This window comes from Echiichthys vipera, assembly GCF_963691815.1.
Source record: "Echiichthys vipera genome assembly, chromosome: 9".
Lineage (NCBI taxonomy): Eukaryota > Metazoa > Chordata > Actinopteri > Perciformes > Trachinidae > Echiichthys > Echiichthys vipera.
Genome location: NC_139834.1, coordinates 31,069,912 through 31,089,071, shown reverse-complemented (window position 1 = coordinate 31,089,071; position 19,160 = coordinate 31,069,912). Strand labels below are relative to the sequence as shown.

At 41.7% G+C, this 19,160-nt stretch overlaps 1 protein-coding gene across 1 annotated transcript in view; it reads right to left on the bottom strand.

Moving 5' to 3' along the window:
* LOC310951196 (immunoglobulin superfamily member 21-like) overlaps window positions 1-19,160 on the bottom strand; it is a gene marked incomplete at both ends in the record, with an annotated part of 46,148 nt that overhangs the window by 15,186 nt on the left and 11,802 nt on the right. Inside the window, 4 exons of the mRNA XM_083919319.1 lie at window positions 8,756-8,871; window positions 15,195-15,313; window positions 15,484-15,605; window positions 18,825-18,937. Coding sequence (XP_083775445.1) covers window positions 8,756-8,871; window positions 15,195-15,313; window positions 15,484-15,605; window positions 18,825-18,937 — 470 coding nt within the window. The remainder of the gene's footprint in view (window positions 1-8,755; window positions 8,872-15,194; window positions 15,314-15,483; window positions 15,606-18,824; window positions 18,938-19,160) is intronic.

The window sequence follows — 19,160 nt, the reverse complement described above, 5'->3', positions numbered from 1 at the left end:
TCTCCAGTGCTTTCAACACCATTCAGCCTCTGCTCATGGGTGAGAAGCTGCGGGTGGTGGGTGTCGACGACTTGATGATCTCCTGGATTACTGGCTACTTGAATACAGGACACTGGTAAATAGCTTTGTAGAGTGGTGCCTCACGGTCATCTTAATTATTTAAATCAAAAATTAACAGAAGAGGAGCTATACAGAAAAACTTGACACAAATCAACACCAAATCTGCGATTTAATGCAACAAAATCAGAAAATAAAATGTGGACTTTTCAACATCAGATCTCTGCCATCTAAAGCTGTATTAGTAAAGGATCTGATAACGGATAACCATATTGATTTACTCTGTGTGACTGAAACCTGGCTGTGTCAAGAATATGTTCGCCTAAATGAATCTACTCCTCCCAGTCATATTAATACTCATATTTCTCGAGGCAGTGGTTGAGGAGGAGGCGTTGCAGCTATTTATGACTCAGGCCTATTTATCAACCCTAAACCTAACTTAAATTATAATTCATTTGAAAGTCTTGCTAATAGCCTTCACATTCAACCTGGAAAACCGTGCAGCCAATTCTATTTGTACCATGCTCCTGGTCCGTACACTGAATTTCTATCTGAATTCTCAGAGTTTCTGTCAAATTTAGTCCTTAAATCTGATAAAGTAATCATTGTAGGAGATTTTAATATTCACGTGGACGTTAGTAACAATAGCCTTAGTATTGCGTTTATCTCTAGATTAGATTTAGATTTGATTGGTTTTAAAACTTTTGAAAGTTTTGAAACCATATTACAGGACTACTCAACTCTGGGCAAAAGTTTCTACACTAGATGTTTATCTGATAGTGCTGTAACTAAATGTAAGGAAGCGATTCTATCTGGATTTAATTAATGCCTTATCCTTACACTCAAAATTCCTGTACTAACGTCAGTTTCTCTGAGATTGATCACCTTGACAGTGTTGCAGGCTCACTCCGAACAACACACGACTCTGTTGCTCCTTTAAAGAAGAAGACGATGAAACAGAGGAAGTTAGCTCCATGGTATAACTCACAAACCTGTGAAGTATCGTGAAAATTTGAAAGTAAATGCTGTTCCACTAAAACTGAGGAATCTCGCTTAGTTTTGCAAGAAAGTCTTAAAACATATACGTAGAGACTTCCGGTTTTGGTGAGGTGAAGTAGACACGGGTCTCACTCCCGCGACTTTTGATCATTTTTAAATATCAGGACCCTGAAAGTCACAACAATATTAATAATCGTCTCGTTTAACGGATACACCACCTAAATATGCCCACACATCTGACCAGAAAGACTGTAAAAGGCCAGGGGGCAAAGGCTAGCCCCGCAAAGGAGGCAGGTTGCGAGATTAGCATGGCGGCCACTACTAACCTCTAGGAGCATCACCGTGCAGCCCTCTCCGCTGAGAACAAAGCCCTCTCCGCCGAGATCAAAGCCCTCTCTGCCAAGTTAAAGCCTCCATTTCAATGCTCGAAGCAACTGACTACGCTCAGAAGATAGGCTCCCTTGAGGCAAATGCAAATTTACAAGACGAGCATCTGCTAACGCTGAAGGCCTCCTGCGCCAAGCTAACAGAGAGCAACGCTAAGCTTCTGGCTAAAGTCCGCGACCTGGAGTCCCGGAGCCGGTGCAATAACATCAGAGTGATTGGATTACCAGAATCTGTTGAAAGTCCGCAGCGGCAGAGCTGCTCATGGAGGATTTCAGGGAAGGCTTTCTGGAGTCCCCGCCGGAGTTTGATAGGGCTCACCCCACAGTAGAAACGGAGGCCGGGACAGAGACCACAGCCAGTCTTCATCAGGCTCCACAGGTACCAGACGAAGGAGAAAATCATCATGCCAGGAGAGGCCAGCTACAATACAGATGGTCTCCCATCGCCATCTACAAGGACTACGCTCCGGAGGTGGTGGAGCAGCGCCAGAAATACAGAGAGGTGATGTCGGAGCTTTACAACCGGGGCTTCAAACCCGCGCTGCTTTTCCCCACGAGGCTGGTCATCACGATGAAGGACGTAACCAGGAAAAGGCTCTCTAAAGTCACCGAGACGAAAGCCTTCATAACATCCACCCGCACAGAGGTGCCCGTATGACCGCAGGAGAGCTGTTGATTATACCGCAGACGAGCCGCGGTCATGTTGTCTGGATAATCGTGAGTTGGTGTGGTGCTGACCGTGTAGCTGTGCTATAACAGTCCCGGACTGACCGGAGTTTATATATTTTATATTATTTTTAGACCGCCTAGTCAACCGTTAAAGTCCTGGCAGGCTGCCGACTCTCTGTCTGTCAAAGTTTTGAACAGAAATCGCTATCGCATCTTAACGCACTATGGACATGTTGACTCGAGGTCCGGTGTCTGATGCCTTTTAAATTCCCATTTCTTCATCCTGTTTTTGGGCCCGCTCACGCTGTTATGTGAATTCAGTTTGTCTTTGGTCGGCCTTCGTGCCAAGCACTGGAAGCTCGTCTGCATGTGGATTTTAGTTTGTTATTATATATATCTTTCACAGCTTTATTTTATTTTATTTAAACTTTTTATCACCCACTGCCACAGTGTTATCTGAAGTATTCTTGTCTCTGTTTGGTCAAAGAGCTTTACTGAAGCCTGACACAAAAGTGTCAAACGCTAAATTGGCTAAGAGCCACTTGTAACCTCTGTAAGCAGTCCCCAGCCGACCACGCACACATGTACTTGATGTGTCCGAAGCTTGCTGAATTTTGGTCCAATATATTTCAAACCCTCAAACAGGCTCTTAATACAGATTTGCAACCAAATCCCCCTCTTTTTGGGCTTCCACCGTCTTAAAATCTGCCCCTTACTACACGTGTCGTTGCTTTTACCACCCTGCTTGCCAGATGTAACATTCTCCTAAAATGGAAACATGTTTCTCCACCGACTCATAATAGTTGGATCCATGAAATTCTACAGTGTCTCCGGTTGGAGAGGTTGAGGTTTTCACAGAGTAGATCTTTGGAGGTATTCCACCAAACCTGGGACCCACTGCTGGCTTTTATTAGTTATAGAATCACTGTTATTCCTGACGATGCTGACACTTCCTAGTGCCCCAAGGAGAGAGACCCCCCCCCCCCCCTCCACCCATTTATTAATTTTTTGTTGTCTTTCTCTTTCTTGAATTACGTTAATTATTTTTGCTATTGGTTTTAGTGTGTTTTTTCTCTGTTTTTAAAAAAACATTTTTAACTATATCTTACGTTATCTACTTTTGTTAAGTTATTCGGTTAGCTGTTTTTTGTTATTGTGACCGTGTCTGACGTGGGTTGTTGGAAGGGATAGCGGGATTCATGTTGGGGTTTTTCTGTTTTTGTCTGTGGTTTTCTTCTTTTTTTTCCACCTTAAAGCAGATGTATTTTACCTGTTTCTCTGTTAAGGTCTGCAAAAATCAATAAAAAAAATTCTCAGTAGTAATAACTTCATGACCTTTTTTTATGACAAAATTATAACGATTAGAGACAAAGTAAACTTGCTTGGCACCAATTTTTCTTCAAACTCAGGAACCTTAGAAACAACTGTACGTCTTGATATATTCTTGGAATGCTTTTCCTCAGTTGACCTTAACATATTAACCTCTACTACTTTGGCATCAAAGCCTTCTACTTGTCCCCTAGACTGTATTCCAACTAGGTTACCTAAAAAAGTGTTACATTTAGTAAGCCCTAGATATGATTAATATGTTTTTATTAGCAGGTTATGTACCACAGTCTTTTAAAGTAGCTGTAATCACACCTCTTCTAAAAAAAAGCCCAGTCTTCATCCAGAGGTTCTAGCCAACTACAGACCTATATCTAACCTTCATTTTCTCTCTAAAATCCTGGAGAAATTAGTCGCCAATCAGCTGTGTGACTTTTTACATAATAATGAGTTATTTGAGGACTTCCAGTCAGGATTTAGAATCAATCATAGCACTGGTAAAAATGACTAATGACCTTCTACTAGTTTCAGACAAAGGACTTGTCTCTGTACTTGCTTTACTAGATCTTAGTGTTGCCTTCGACACTATTGACCATCGCATCCTGCTACAGAGACTGGAGCATCTAATCGGTATTAAAGGAACCGCATTAAGCTGGTTTAAGTCTTATTTATCAGATAGATCTCAGTTTATACATGTTAATGACAAATCCTCTATGAACACTTAAGTCAGTCACAGATGTGACTTATGCTGATGATACACAATTATATTTGTCGATCAAACCAGAAGAAACCGATCAGTTAGATAAACTTCAAATGTGCATTAAGGAAATAAAAAGCTGGATGACCTGCAATTTTCTGATATAAAACTCAGATAAAACTGAAGTTATCGTACTTAGCCCCGAACGCCTCCGAAACTATATTGTTACTCTGGATGATGTTGTGTTGTCCTCCAGCACCACAGTAAGGAATTTGGGTGTTATTTTTGATCAGGATATGTCCTTTGATTCTCACATAAAACGAACGACAAGGATTGCATATTTTCACCAGCGTAATATTGTGAAAATTAGGAACATTGTGTCTCAGAAAGATGCAGAAAAACTAGTCCATGCAACTCCTTATTATCAGGCTGCTCCAATAAGTATGTTAAGAGTCTCCACTTAGTCCAAAATGCTGCAGCTCGTGTACTAACTAAAACAAATCGAAGAGAACATTTTTCTCCTGTAAAAGCTTCTTTAAAGTGGCTAGAATAGAATTTTAAATCCATTCCTTACCTACAAAGCTGTTATTGGTAAGGCTCGTATCTTAAAGAGCTCATAGTAGAGTATTACCCAACTACATAGCTGCGCTCTCAGAATGCAGGGCTACTTGTCGTTCCTACAAGTCTCCAGAAGTAGAATGGGAGGCAGCGCCTTTAGCTACCAAGCTCCACTCCTATGGAACTGACTCCCAAGTGTTATTTTGGAGGTTCATATTTAAGAGTAAATTTAAAACTCTCCTCTTTGATAAAGCCTACAGCTAGGGCTTATGAGCCCTTAGCTATGTTGTCATTGGCATTCAATTTCTCTTAGAGCCTGCATGCATGTCTAAGCTGATTCTGCTATGCTTAATGATGCTTCTATAGGCCTAGCCTGCTGGGGGATAATAATGTTCCTGATATTCTGGGCTTTTATCCCGTCTGTATCATTCATGTCTCATCAATGCATCTTACTATGGTTTGCCACCATAATTATTATCATTGTCATGTTCTGTCACCCTGGCTGTGCCTGTTGTTTGCTGTTCTGCTGCATTGACTGCCATAAAATATAAGTCATATTCACATAACTTTGGCTATCACTATAGTTACTGTTACTTTTGTGGTGCTTGCATCTCTTTGTCTGTCTGTCTTTGCGTCTATCTTAGTCTGTCTCTGTCCATCTGTCCGTCTTTTCTCTCTTTCTCTTCTCTTTTCTTCCTCCCCAACCGGTCAAGACAGATGTCCGTCCTCGATACAGCTGGGTCTGTCTGACGTTCCTGCCTGTTATAGGGAAGGTTTTCGTTGCCACCGTACTCAATGGGGGAATTTTTGGGTCTACGTAAATCATAAATAAGTCATCGAGTGTGGTCTATACCTACTCTGTTAAGTGTCCTGAGATAACTTTTGTTATGATTTTATTTCAATGTAAATAAAAATTAATTAAATTGAATTGAATTGAATTGAGCGATAATAGACTGGACTGGAAATCTAACACCGAGGCTGTGTACAAGAAGGGGATGAGCAGACTCTATTTCCTGAGGAAGCTTAGATCCTTCAACATGCGCAGCAAGATGTTGGAGATCGTCTAACAGTCATTTGTTGCCAGCGCCATTTTCTTTGCTGCTGTGTGTTGGGGCAGCAGCATCAGAGCCAGTGACACAAACAGACTTGATAAAATCATCGAGAAGGCTGGCTCTATACTTCGTCTCAGGCTGGAATCTTTTGAGTCCGTGGTGGAGAGGAGAACGCTGAAAAAACTCTTAGCCATCATAGACAATGATCAGCACCCTCTCCATCACAGTGGTCAGAAAGCGGAGCACCTTCTCACACAGGCTGCTCCAGCTCCACTGTCGAAGGGACAGATACTCAAAATATTTCCTGCCACATGCCATCACACTTTACAATAACAGTTAAACTTTTCAGAACAATACAATCGGAAGCACCTCATGTTTTTCTCATAATCTGTCCACTGCACCTTAAATTATTATATGTTTATATTTGCACTACAATTAGACCGCCTTTTTATACATTTTTTAAGCTATCTTTTATAATGTATGTTTATATTACTTTTTTGATGTTGTTCCTGAGGCCCGGCTGACATCTGATCCAGAGTCGAAGTTGGTGTGTTTCCCCAGTCAACATTCTGCCTGAAACCTGCTTTGGGCCATCCACCAGAAGTGGAGGGATGAGCTTTTAGTCTATGACTATGAAGTCGGCCCCAGAGTCAATAAAGCAGGCAAGTGTGTGAGTTCTACCAGAACACAGGAAACAAGCATGGAAAAGTGGTCTTTGGGTTGGGGTGCGGCGCATCAGGACTCCCCAACCAACTGATGGCTTTTGCCGGATAACGGCACCTCGCCATACTGGTGACAGTGTTGATGTTCCTCCAGAGACAAGGTAATCTGGAATGACCAAACTGCATTACCTCAGCCTCCTCTGTCTGTTGTTCGGCTGGTCTGGCTGTGTTGGCTGAAGCAGTGGCTACCCAGGAGCAAGCCAAGAGATGACGTCCTGTGACTGTACTTGGAGGTTGATCATGGTGGTGTGTTCAATGATCCCTTTAGGTGTGGCTAGCAGAACATGAGAAACCATCTCGTCAGCTAATCAATTCAGGTAAGTATCACACAAAGTAGCAGTATTCCACTTACTACAAAGGGCCTGGGTATGGAATTCAATGGAGTAGTCGGTTACAGTTTGTTTTTTTAAAAGATAATACTTTTGGCAGTTTTTCAAGAATTTATTATGCAGGACAGACAGGAAATGGGGTGAGTGAGAGAGGGAGAGACATGCAGTAAAGGGCAGAGTCGAACCCACGGCCGCTGTCTCAAGGACCTTCAGCCTTTTTACATGGGGCAACTGCTCTAACTACTCAACCACCATGCCGCCTCAGTCGGTTACAGTTTGGCCCCCCTGACACAGCTACAAAAGTCCTAGATCTGAATCAGCTCCATCAGTACCCAGGCTGAAAACCTTCTCTGAGAAAGCCTGAAATTAAGAGCAGACTGGCATCTTACAATTCCCTTCAGTTGTTCCCCACAGCCATGCTCTGCCTGTCAGGTGGTTAATGGCGACAACCACCTTTTCCTTTTCTGTGGCAAAGGTACAAGGTAGCAAAGAAAATAGGATGGAACCGTTTGTGAGAACAGGCCCACATCCTTCATAACGTTCTGGTGCTCCTACCCAGGGTGCAGAAGAGTCTCTCGGTGGTGAGGGCCCAGGTGCTGATGGTAGAGGATCAGCAGTAGATGTCACAGCTGTTTGCTGAGTTAGCATAGTGGCTAACTGCTGCATCTGACTGGCCAGTCCATTCATCGTGTGGCTCGAGCAATTTAAAGCAAGTTATGTCATATATTATATTTGAACAGTGACAGTATATTTAATATCATGCAGACATATAAGATGTCACAAAAATATAAATAATCCACAACACAGTTTTACTTTTACTGTACCTTCTGCCGTCTATATTTATGTAAGTTGTCAGCTTAGAGCTGGATGCTGGTGTTTATCTCCTCTACTGCTCAGAATACATGGTCATGTGACCAGAGATATATGTGTTTGCCATCATCATTCGTGGCGTTTCCATTACAGTCGAATACCCGATATAAGGCAGGTTGCCCTCGCTGATACGCTCTTAACTTGAATGTGAGCCGCCCCTAAAAAAGCCTGGTTGCTGATTGGATATATTGTACCTCTAAGTGGGATGTGACATAGGTAGTATAGGTAGGTAGTACTTGACTTGACACAACAACACACACCATTTTTTAAAGCCAGCAATGTAAAGTGTAGAAACTTTATCCAATGGTGTAGTGCTGATGACTGATTACTGCAATCTATTTGCTCAGGTGCTGTGTTTACAGAAACAAACCAGCGTCAGGAAATTTGAAACACTACACTCTACATTCACATACAGCTGACTGTTTTGAGAGACTCCCTATTAACTGACACACACTAAGGTGGAGTGTTTTCTTTCATGTTACTTGGTGAATGAGTTGACATTGTGACTCAAATGAGCCACCTTACATGTCACAATGATGTTTTCATAATTTTTTTGATGGACATACATTTTAATACTGGTCGGATCTTGAAATGCTCATTAAACTGTTTGAATCTCAACCAGGTTATTTAAAATGCAACTTTTCTGGTTTTCTCACTTTCTTACTAGCACGTCTTTCTCACAGTGCCATTCTGATACGTCTCCTCCGGAATCCATCTGGGGTTCTTTTTTTGTAATGGAAACATGCAGTGAGAGGACTTTTGAGAGGCCGTGCCTTCAAACTTTCCCAACAGCCACATTTTACCTAAATGGAAACATGCCTATTAATTACAGACCGAAGCTGTGGCTTCAACACCAGGTCGAGCCGTTGTTCGTTGTTTTTTCTCTGTGAGCACTAAACATTTCAAAATCCAGTGGTGCTCCCAGTTTCCTATGAAAGCACCAGCATCCTCTTTTACTCCATCAGGATTTTCCAAAAGATTGTATTTATTTTCCATGATCAGAAATGGATTGATGGATGATGAAGTTTTCCATCTAAGCACACATGGAGTCCTTCATAAGAGATTCAAGAGCAAAAGGCTTCCATCTCACCATTGGAGCTGGCTTTGCTCCTGTAACAATGCAAACCAGAGTGAAGTTCTGGGCCTCATAGCGGCTGAAAGGAGCCGGGCTGTTGGCTGCCACCACAGAGATAGACTTGGGAGGAACTGCAGAGAAAATACAAAGGAGACACTCAGGTATGCTAGTGTTTTCCATTCACTGAAGGAAAATATATAAGCATTTCAAATTAATTAAATTATGCTTTCATTAGAGAAATACATTTTTAGACATTTGTTCAGATAGACCTCAGCCTCATGTCTGTGTTTTAAGTAAATCAGCTAGCCTGGTTTTGTCCAAAGAGAAAGAAATATTCCTACCAACACCTGTAAAGTTCAGCTAGAGTAACATGTAGTGCAGCATAGTTGTCACGTACAATTACCCATTGGTATTGTACCATTGGTAACCGTATATATATACTGTATGTTATTCTGTAATCATTCTGTACGTGTGACTAATGTTTCTTGGTTGCCTCTGTGTTCATGTCATTTTGAGAATCGCGGTTCTCAAAACTTATTAATGAAAAGTGAATCTTAAAGGACATCAATAGGCCCTGTGTCATCAGGAGACACGGCATTATACAGTTGCATATCATTAGCATAACTATGAAAGCTGATGCCGTGCCTCCTGATGACGTCCCCAAGGGGAAGCATGTAAAGATTAAAAAGAGTTGGACCTAAAATTGACCCTTGGGGAACACCACACTTTATTTTGTGGGTTTCTGAGGAACATTTATCCATACTTACAAAGAAGTGTTGATCTGTGAGGTAAGAAATGAACCAGTTAAGAACAGTATCAGTCCATCTAATAAAATGTGATGGCCTACTGTATCGAAGGCGGCGGTTAGATCCAGTAGTACCAAGACTGTGAGTTCATTGTTATCCAAGTTGCACCTGATGTCGTTTAAAATCTTTAAAAGGGCTGTCTCTGTACTGTGGTTTTCCCTGAAACCAGACTGACACTTCACAAAAATGCTGTTTGCAATTAAAAAGTAATTTACTTGATTTGAATTGATTACTTGAAAAGAAGTTTTTCCAAAATTTTACTTAAAAACGGTAAGTTGGATACAGGCCGATATTATTAAAGATGTTGGCATCTAAGTTGCTCTTCTTCAGAAGGGGCTTTACAACCGCCGTTTTAAAGGAGGCGGGGAACACCCCCATCTGAAGAGAGCAATTCACCATGTATAAAAGCTGATCCTCAAAGAATCCACAAAGTGTTTTAAAAAATGGTGTGGGAATTGGATCTAATAGGCAGGTTGTGGACCTTACTTGGGAGAGGACTCGACCAAGTGTCCCCGCATCAACCAGGGCAAAACTCTCCAGTATTTCCTCGGGTAAAATCAATGATCCAGGTATCAACATTGGACATCTGTTGGAGTAAAAGACTCAATCTGATGTCATAGATTTTATTTCTGAAGTGGTCTGCAAAGTCCTCACAGTCCTCTTTAGTTTTTTAGTTTCTGCATTTCTCCACGGGGGTGTCGGTCTTGTAGTATTTCTTTTTATTGAGAGTCGAGCCACCAAGTCCAGCGTTGATTTTATTTTATGGTTAAAATTGTCAACAATGAAATCACATGGTGCTGGTAAAATTTCAGCAGGAGTGCTCTGTAAAATCTTGATAAAATTTGCAGCCAATTCAGAAGTTAGGTAGCGTTTCCACACTTTTCTCACTGGGGCCTCCTGCTGGTTAAAGTGATTGTAAAAAACACACAAAAAGATCCGACACAGCCAGGTCCACAACAGAGGGCGCACCAATGGACAGGCCATAGGTTATGACCAGGTCCAAGGTGCGCCCCCTGCTGTTGGCATGATGCAAAATGCTATGCATTATACAACTGTACATTGTACTTTTTCTTTTTTGCATGTCTGAAAAATTCAATAAAAAGAAAATGTTGAAACCAGCCCCAGGCCACAAGAGAAACAATCCAGATCCCTGGCCGGTGGAGTTTTACCGATTAATTGTTCCGATACTGAGTGTCCAGCTTCTGGGTTTCTATGTTCGTACGCCGAAGCGCCAGCTGAGTGAGCTAGCCAGTTAGCTGATTTGCTAACTTAATATCCGTCTTAAAACACAGACACAACCAGAAGCACTTTCACCTAGTAAAATTTAGCTCTGACTGAAACTCATTCCTGCTAATATATGTTCCACCTCAACAACTTTATATCCCCAATGTCAAAATGTACAGAGGAATACAAAGAAACTGAAAAAATAATTACCGGTAATTATCTCCTACATACAATATAAACTTTAAGGCTTAATTAGACTGTTTTGAGGACGAGAAAGCCGTGCTGAATGAAGTGCCTGAACCATGATAAAAAGGGAAACGAAAGCTCAGCAAAATGCAGCATAGACATATTTTACCTTATTAGTGAACCAAAAAAATTCTGTAAGAAACGAAACATAAATCAAAAGTGTTGAGTTAAGTAGAAATATCATTGTGTTCATCTGTGGTGGGCCGTAAGGGCCAACAAGGCTTCTCTACTGGCCTTAACATCGTCAGAATATAAATTTAATATAGATATATTTTTCCACAAATATGTATTAAATGATTCCCCATAGTTATACTTGGCAGTTGTACAAGGCTTTATTACATAGGCCAGACAGGAAATGGGGGGGGTACAGCAGGGCTGCAGGTCGGAGTCTAATCCGCAGCCTCTTTACATGGGGATGCTGGTGGCTCAGTGGTTAGCACAAGCCTCTTATCTTCTTCTTTTTGTGCAATAACTTAATCCACCACTTAAGTGCAATCATTTCATTTTACTGCTCATTTCTGTCATATACAGTCATACATATTTTATCTTATACATTTTCTCTACATTTAACTTATCTGATTTAATTTTCCGGAATTTTATTTTACATGTATTCTAGTGGTGGCTGCTGGTCTTTCAATGAGGCCATTTTTTTTTACCAACTAGGCGTCTTTTCCAGGGACTTGACCAGTGTCTTCTCAATGGCCACCAGAGCTAGGCTGCCTAAACGGCCTTTCCCCAGCTGAAGCTGCTGCGCCAGGCTACTGTCAAGTGTGACCACGTGTGAGTGACGGGGGGGGGGGGGGGGGGGGGGGGGAGCTCCTCAGCTGCCACTGCTCATTGGGGAAATAAACCGCAGAGTGACAGAACAGAGTCGCCAAACACAACGCTAGTAGTTTTTAGCAAAGACAAAGTCGGTGGGGATCTATAAAGTCTCTGGAATAGTTCTGAACAACGGAATGAAAAACTTGGAACATGCTCCATTGGATGTTTATTCTTCAAGATCGCTGAAGAATAATCGCTAAGAAGGAAGTTGCGCCGGTTACCTGTGATAAGTAACTGATTCTGAACAAAAGATGACGGCTTTTCTAGTGCATATTTATTCAATGAAATGTACACACAGTATAGTACATATTTAACCAATTTGGCAATATTTTAGGGGAAGCTGAGCTTCCCTTGCAGTCTTTAGAGCAATCGCCACTGCTGTATTCTTACATCTACTCTATATATATATATATATATATATATATATAGTGTTTATTGTTTACTGCTTTTTTTATACTTTATTTATTTATTTATTTATTTAGGTAAGAGTTTGTTGGATATCTCCCTTGTGTTTTTGTAAGCTGCTGGAAATTAAATTTCTTTGCGGGAGTCATCCCAAATGGTTCAATAAAGAGAAGTCAAAATTTAATACTGTCACAGCCGGAAAAGGGGTTTGTCCGCCACTTTCAAATTGTTAACTACGAGTGGTACCAGTGGCTGACAGCCTCCGAGGGGCACAGCAAACTGTATGAGAATGCGTATTATTTGCAAGTGAACGACTTGGTGTCACATGGGTTTGCATACTTGAGTTGTCTAACCAAGGCAGCAACGAGACACTAAAGCACAGCTGGGCAGTGCTTTTGAAAACCTTTTGGGACACCAAAGTGGATCTACACGGATCAACACAGGGTGAAGAAAAATAGGGAATATTGCAGATTGATTGATTGTGCCATGTTTTTGGGTAAAAGGCACTAGAAAACTACGTGTAGCTCCTTTGTTTTCTTGCTTAGATTCTCTGCCCGAGCCCGAGCCTGACCCGACCGGCCTATATTTCCCACCACCATCCTCGGGCCAGGTTAGGCCGGGCCTTTGATCAAGTGCTTGTGTTTTTTTAAATCGTTGCTTTTTTGACCTAATCTGAGGAAAAAGCTATGCCATAAGCATAGATATTATAGGACTACATATATTTAGAGTAGGCCTGAGTAACAAATGTGTATAAAGTTGCACAAAGTAAAAAAAAAGAAAGATGCCATATGTTGCAGCACACAGTGCCCCATCCACTCGCCCGCATCACAACAGGCCTGCTGCTGTGCTGTGCAGCTAAAGATGTTAAGGATGAAATAAAACAGGATAATTAACTTTTATCAAATCTGGAGGAAAGTCTGAGGTATAGAAGCATTCAAACAAGTCGTGGGCATTTCACGTTAGTTCATTCAGATCCTTCTGTGATCAATTCCATTCTGAATAATTCCATTATGTTGTTCAAACAACTCTGAATTGTATTTAAGAACATGTCGGGTTGAAATCGGCTCTGGCTCATTACTGTCAATGTGTCCAGGCCCACATTCGCAGCATTTTTCTCAAGATCCCCTAAGTGTACGCAGCTGCTGGATGATGATCTGCAAGTGTCGTCTTCCTAATGTTGAACCAACGAGGTGGCAATATAGATTGCATCCAGATTGGTCAATGTAGTCTCGAGAAGAGAGTTGGCCTAAAGGAGCTGTTAAACCACATACTGCAACATCATGGTGAGTACTGTGCTTAGCACTGATGTCTGGATGATTTTGAGTTTTGTTTTTTGATTTTAAAATTCAATAGGATTTTTTATTATTCGGATGTGCTTTTTGGAATACTACAGAAACGAACATTAAATGTACAATTCTGCCTGACAAGTGTGAACAAGTTTTTTGACACAATTGAGAAGAAGAGACGTAACCTGACTATCACAAGATGAATTTGGTTCCACCTTGCTTCACTCCTACATTTGGGATTGATCCATTAGAAAGTGATTTTAGGAGGCTGGGCCTTATCAAAAATCCCTGCATATGATTGGATAAACCACTTGTTCGTGATCTTTATTGACGTGTTACTTCAACCACTCACATCAAAACCAACCCGTGACGTTGATGAGAGCGACGCAGGGAAAAGCCAAACCCGGTAGGGAGAAGGGCGAAAACATGGTTTCCACCACCAAAAGCCTTCCGAGCCGTTCTCTGGTGTTCCTTTAAAGAAGAAATATTTGCTAGATTGGAAAACACTGATGAAAGAGCAGCCTCCATGTTGACGCCTGCTTCCTCGATGCAAGCCGCCATTGTTGTCTGAACCACAACAATCGTTTATCTGCTACGTCACATTTCTTTTAGAAAAAACGCAGGCGGTTCTGATTGGCTCGACCACCTTTCCTATGGAGCGATCCCAGATGACTGGAGCTAGGCGGAATCAAGGCGTAAACAAGGCGGAATGATATTCATCACGCGAGAGTCAGGTTACAAGAAAAGTAAGGGTTCAGTCAAATGCACAATGACACGGGGCACATCTCAAGCACTCCCAGCGCACACAGAGGCCCACGTACAGCAACAACTCTGCAGCAATATTCTGGACAACGTTCTTTGCCAGATATGATACAGGTTTTAACCAATCCCCCACCACAGCGACCTCCTGGTTGATCCAATACAGAAGTGCCAAGGTGCCAGGTGTAAAATACACGGCCTGCCACTGGTGTTCATGTCTGTGATATATTCTACATATACAGTACATTGAAACTGTACTGAAAGTGCTGTTAGGATGTCAATATGACTGTCAACAACCCTACTCTGTCTCTTTTGGTGCCATCTGCTTGCATCTCATGGTAAAAATAGGAGAGGCCTCTATTCTCTAGATGTTCCACGGCAACAGTGCAGTGTTGCCCAACAGTAAAGCTTAAGAGCTGTTGGTAGGTGTATTGAGCCTGACCCTGACTCTATTTCCGACCACTATCCCCAAGTGCCTGTACAGACCAAGTATGGAGTGTGGATTGGTAGCTAGAGGGGTGCCAGTTCAACTCCTGGGCACTGCTTAGGTGCCCTTGAGCAAGATACAGAACCCTCAATTCCTCTGGGCGTTTCCTCATGGGGCAGTCCCCTCACTCTGACATCCCTCCATTTAATGCATGTTGGTCCTGTTGCATTTGCACATGTGTGTTTGTTTTTCAGGCCTGTGTGTGTGTAATATGATTAAAGGCTGAATTTCCCCTTACGCTACTATGTAACTAATGCTTTTTCTTTCTATAAGGATGCTTGAAGGGATGGCCTTGTTGGTCAGTCAGTCCACCACTTTGGTCCACACTGAATCCCAAAGAGTTTATTGATCCCCTGAATTTTCCATCTTAACACATTGTCTTAATAATTCATGGGACTACCTCAGAAATGAAGACATACCTATGACAGTCAGGGTGATGCTACCAGATGCTAGAATCACTTTGTCTGTGAAGCTCTTGTCATAGATCCCCACATGGCACTCATACAGCCCTTCATCCTCCATCTGGACTTCTGGAAGTCTGTTCATATACACAAAGATTACAAAGGGTGATTTTTAAATAAAATAAATTTTTAACATTCTAGGTTGCTGATATTAGGGGTAGTGTAAGATGATTCCATCTTTCAAAGGATATGGGTTGAATATGACATATGATATAATAGCTTAGGCAATAGCAGTGGCCTGTCTCACCGCACAGTGGACTGGAAGACCAGGTCCTCTCGTCTGCGGTTGTCTTCCATGTGGGAATAGCTGGTGTTGTACATGGCATCATAGGTGAAAATCTTCTGCTTGGCACTGCCTCCTTCAATCACCTGAGAGGCAAAATTATCACTGAGTTTGAATACAGTAGCTGTGACCATGTAGACATTGCATATATTGGGGCAACACAATGGTTTGCCTCTCTTGTCACAGCAAGAAGGTACTGAATTTGAACCTGCAGGCTGGCTGAGGCCTTTCTGGGTGGAGTGCCCATGGACCCGTGGATTTTCTGCAGGTGTTTCCGTTTTCTCCCAGTCCAAAGACATGCAGCTCAGGTTAACCTGTCACTCTAAATTGCCCATAAGGTTGAATAGTTCCCTCTTTGTGTGAGCCCTTTGATGAGCGACCAGTCCTGGGTGTATCCTGCCTCTCGCCCAGTGTCAGCTGAGATTGACTCCAGCACCCTGAGACCCTCTAAAGCAGTGGTCCCCAACCCCCGGGCCAGTACCGGTCCATGGATCAATTGGTACAGGGCTGCACAATAAATAATTAAATATTTCCGTTTTATGTATGATCTGAGTCTGAACGATCTTTTATTTTAAAAAAACTTTTATTTCGAGGAAATGAATTCTCTCGATTCCGTTTTGTGCGCCAACATTGAACCCACTACCGAGCAAAATGAGTAAGAAATAGATGTCTTTGGATAGTTTCTTTGCGAAGGGGAAAAACGGCCCAGTGAAGAGACAGGAGAAGAGCCCACCGCCAAGAAAAAGAAAGCTTTTAACAGACAATACCAGGAGTCCTACTTATCCTGGTAGGTGATTCCCACATAACAAGTCTGTTCTGCATAATATGCGGCGACCGGCTCGCTAATGAGGCAATGAAGCCTTCAAAACTGTTTCGCCACTTGGAGACCAAGAACCCTGGATTAAAAGACAAGCCCCTGGATTATTTTGAAAGAAAAAAACAGGAACACGACAGAAAGAAGAAATTACTGAGGGCCATCACATCAGTAAATGTGAATGCACTGAGAACATCGTTGGTGGCTAACTGTATTGCTAAGGTTAAAAAGCCATTCACTATTGGTAAAGAACTGATCTTGCCCTCAACTGAAGACATTTGCTGTGAAATTCTAGGAGAGGCCGCTGTTAAAAAGATCACACAGGTGCTCTGCCGGCTAGCACCGTGACTAGGCGCATTGAAGAAATAGCCAAAGACATTGAGACACAATTGTTGGAGAGGATTATACATCATCTTGGTACGCCCTCCAGGTTGACGAATCTACAGATGTTGACAACAAGGCAATACTTCTTTTGTATTTGCGATATCTTTATCAGGAGGATGTGCATTTAAGTACAATATTAAATATTCAGAAAACTGAAATGGTTGTGTCGGCATATGCACAGACGGATGTCTGTTGCACCTGAATGTGAATCTATACATTGTATCATTCACAGGAAAATGCTGGCAAGCCAAAAAATGCCACCAGAATTAAACAGTGTATTGAACGATATTGTTAAGGTTATTAACCACATCAAAGCACAAGCCTTTAACTCGTGCCTGTCTGAGCAACTTTGTGAGGAGATGGATACACAGAAACAAGATGGTTGTCGCGAGGGAAATCTCTGTTCAGAGTGTTTGAATTAGGAGAGTCGCTGCAAAGATTTCTCTCAGAAAAGAAGTCCCCGCTGGCAGCACATTTCAGTGACAAGGAATGGGTTGCAAAACTGGCTTACCTGTGTACCTTACCCGTAACCTGTTCAATGAAATCAATCTGTCACTTCAAGGAAAAATGACAACTGTCTTTAAGTAGCTGCATTTAAAGCCAAATTGGATTGGTTGGGACGGCGCATGAACAGAGGCATATTGGACATGTTTCAAACATTAGCAGGGATTTTTGGTGAGACTGAGCCTGAGCCTTCATTCTCCCACGATCGACTTTCTTTGCTTTTGAAGGAGTTCACATACTACTTCCCAACCGCAAAAGAGCCCTAAACTGGCAAGGAATGGATCCGCGACCCATTTGTTAACGAACCAGGTGAATCTAGCATGTCTGTGCAAGAAGAAGATCGACTGCTGGAGATCGCAAATGACGGCGGCCTTACAAGTATGTTTGAGACAGCAACTCTGCCTGTGTTCTGGAAAAGAGTCATGGCAGAATACCCACCACAGCACTGAAAACCCTGTTGCAATTTCCGACATCCTATCTGTGTGAAGCAGGGTTTTCTGCAGTGACAGCAACCAAAACAAAACAACAGAGTAGACTGGGCATAAGCAACACACTTCGGGTGTCATTGTCTCCCATCAGTCCCAGATAAGACCGTCTCGTTGCAGAGAAACAAGCTCAGGGCATCCACTGATTTGTTGTTATGGTGAGTTAAAAATTTCATGAAAATAACATGTTTTTTATATTCGTTTTTGTCGCGTATGTGTAACAGTAAAATTGTCAAGCGTTAACCGGTCCGCGTGATGAAAAGGTTGTAGACCACAGGTATAGATAAATGTATATATAATACTTGTTTTATTCGTTAGACAAGCTATCAGAGTAGTCAGTCCATTAGTCTCGAACTTTGTTCATGAATAAATACCTAAAAAAACTAAGGTTGTCCCTTGTGCAACAGTCCGAAACTCAAAGATAAGATAAGAGACTGAGATGCTCTTATATGTCTTTAGATAGAAGAAACAACAGTGCGTCAGCCACAGTAATAGCTCATTCATTTACTTGTTTTAAAAATTGCAGATCAGAACTAACTAAGTCTAATTCCATGCTTTTTGAATGCCCTCCCCATCTTGCGGCCCTGGGCACAATTATGATGCCACTACTCTTAACTCTTAACATGAATCACTGGATTAAATATGATTACATTTTAATTTTGGACTGAGATATGTGGATATGCTTCGGGTATAGTAGTTAAAGAAAGTACTGTGATATATTTGTAATGCTGCACTCTACAAGAGGGGAAGAGATGAAATATATAATATATTAATCGAGAGAATGAATTTGTGTACACAAATTATTGAATTGACAGCACATCTTTCTAAATTGTGCCATGAATTATTAGAGAGCAGAAATTATCAAATCATGCAAACAAATGTGTTTTTTTTTCACTCTGTAGACAATAAAATAGTTGACAATATTTGGGGAACAAACATATTTTCCCCAATTCTAACACAGAGCTACCATTCTCAATAAGGTCAGACTTACTCACCTGTATGTATGACACACTAAACATGAATGAACAGACACAATGAGGGCTGAAGACAGACAGAGTTTAATCAAGGGAGAAGTTAGCGAAGAGATGTTATTGCATTAATTTCACCTGTGTGCTCACCTGAAACCACACGATCTCTCTGAGGTTGCCATCTGTTTGGAAGTTGCACTTGAGTGTGACTGTGTCTCCGATGACAACAGCAGGAAGAGGGTCAATAGAAACAATTAAATAACCTGTCAATGAGAGAAAGAAATATGGGAATCATTTTAAAATGGCATTACATTCCCCATATGACGAGTAGTGAACTGTGCAGTCTTGGGCAGTAACACTAGTTAATTACTAGTACACACCCATAGTGGCTTGTTACTGTAATAATATTACCTTTCCTAGTAACGAGTAGTGTAATGAATTACTAATAACAAATCTGTAATGATATCACAGTTACCCCAACGTTAT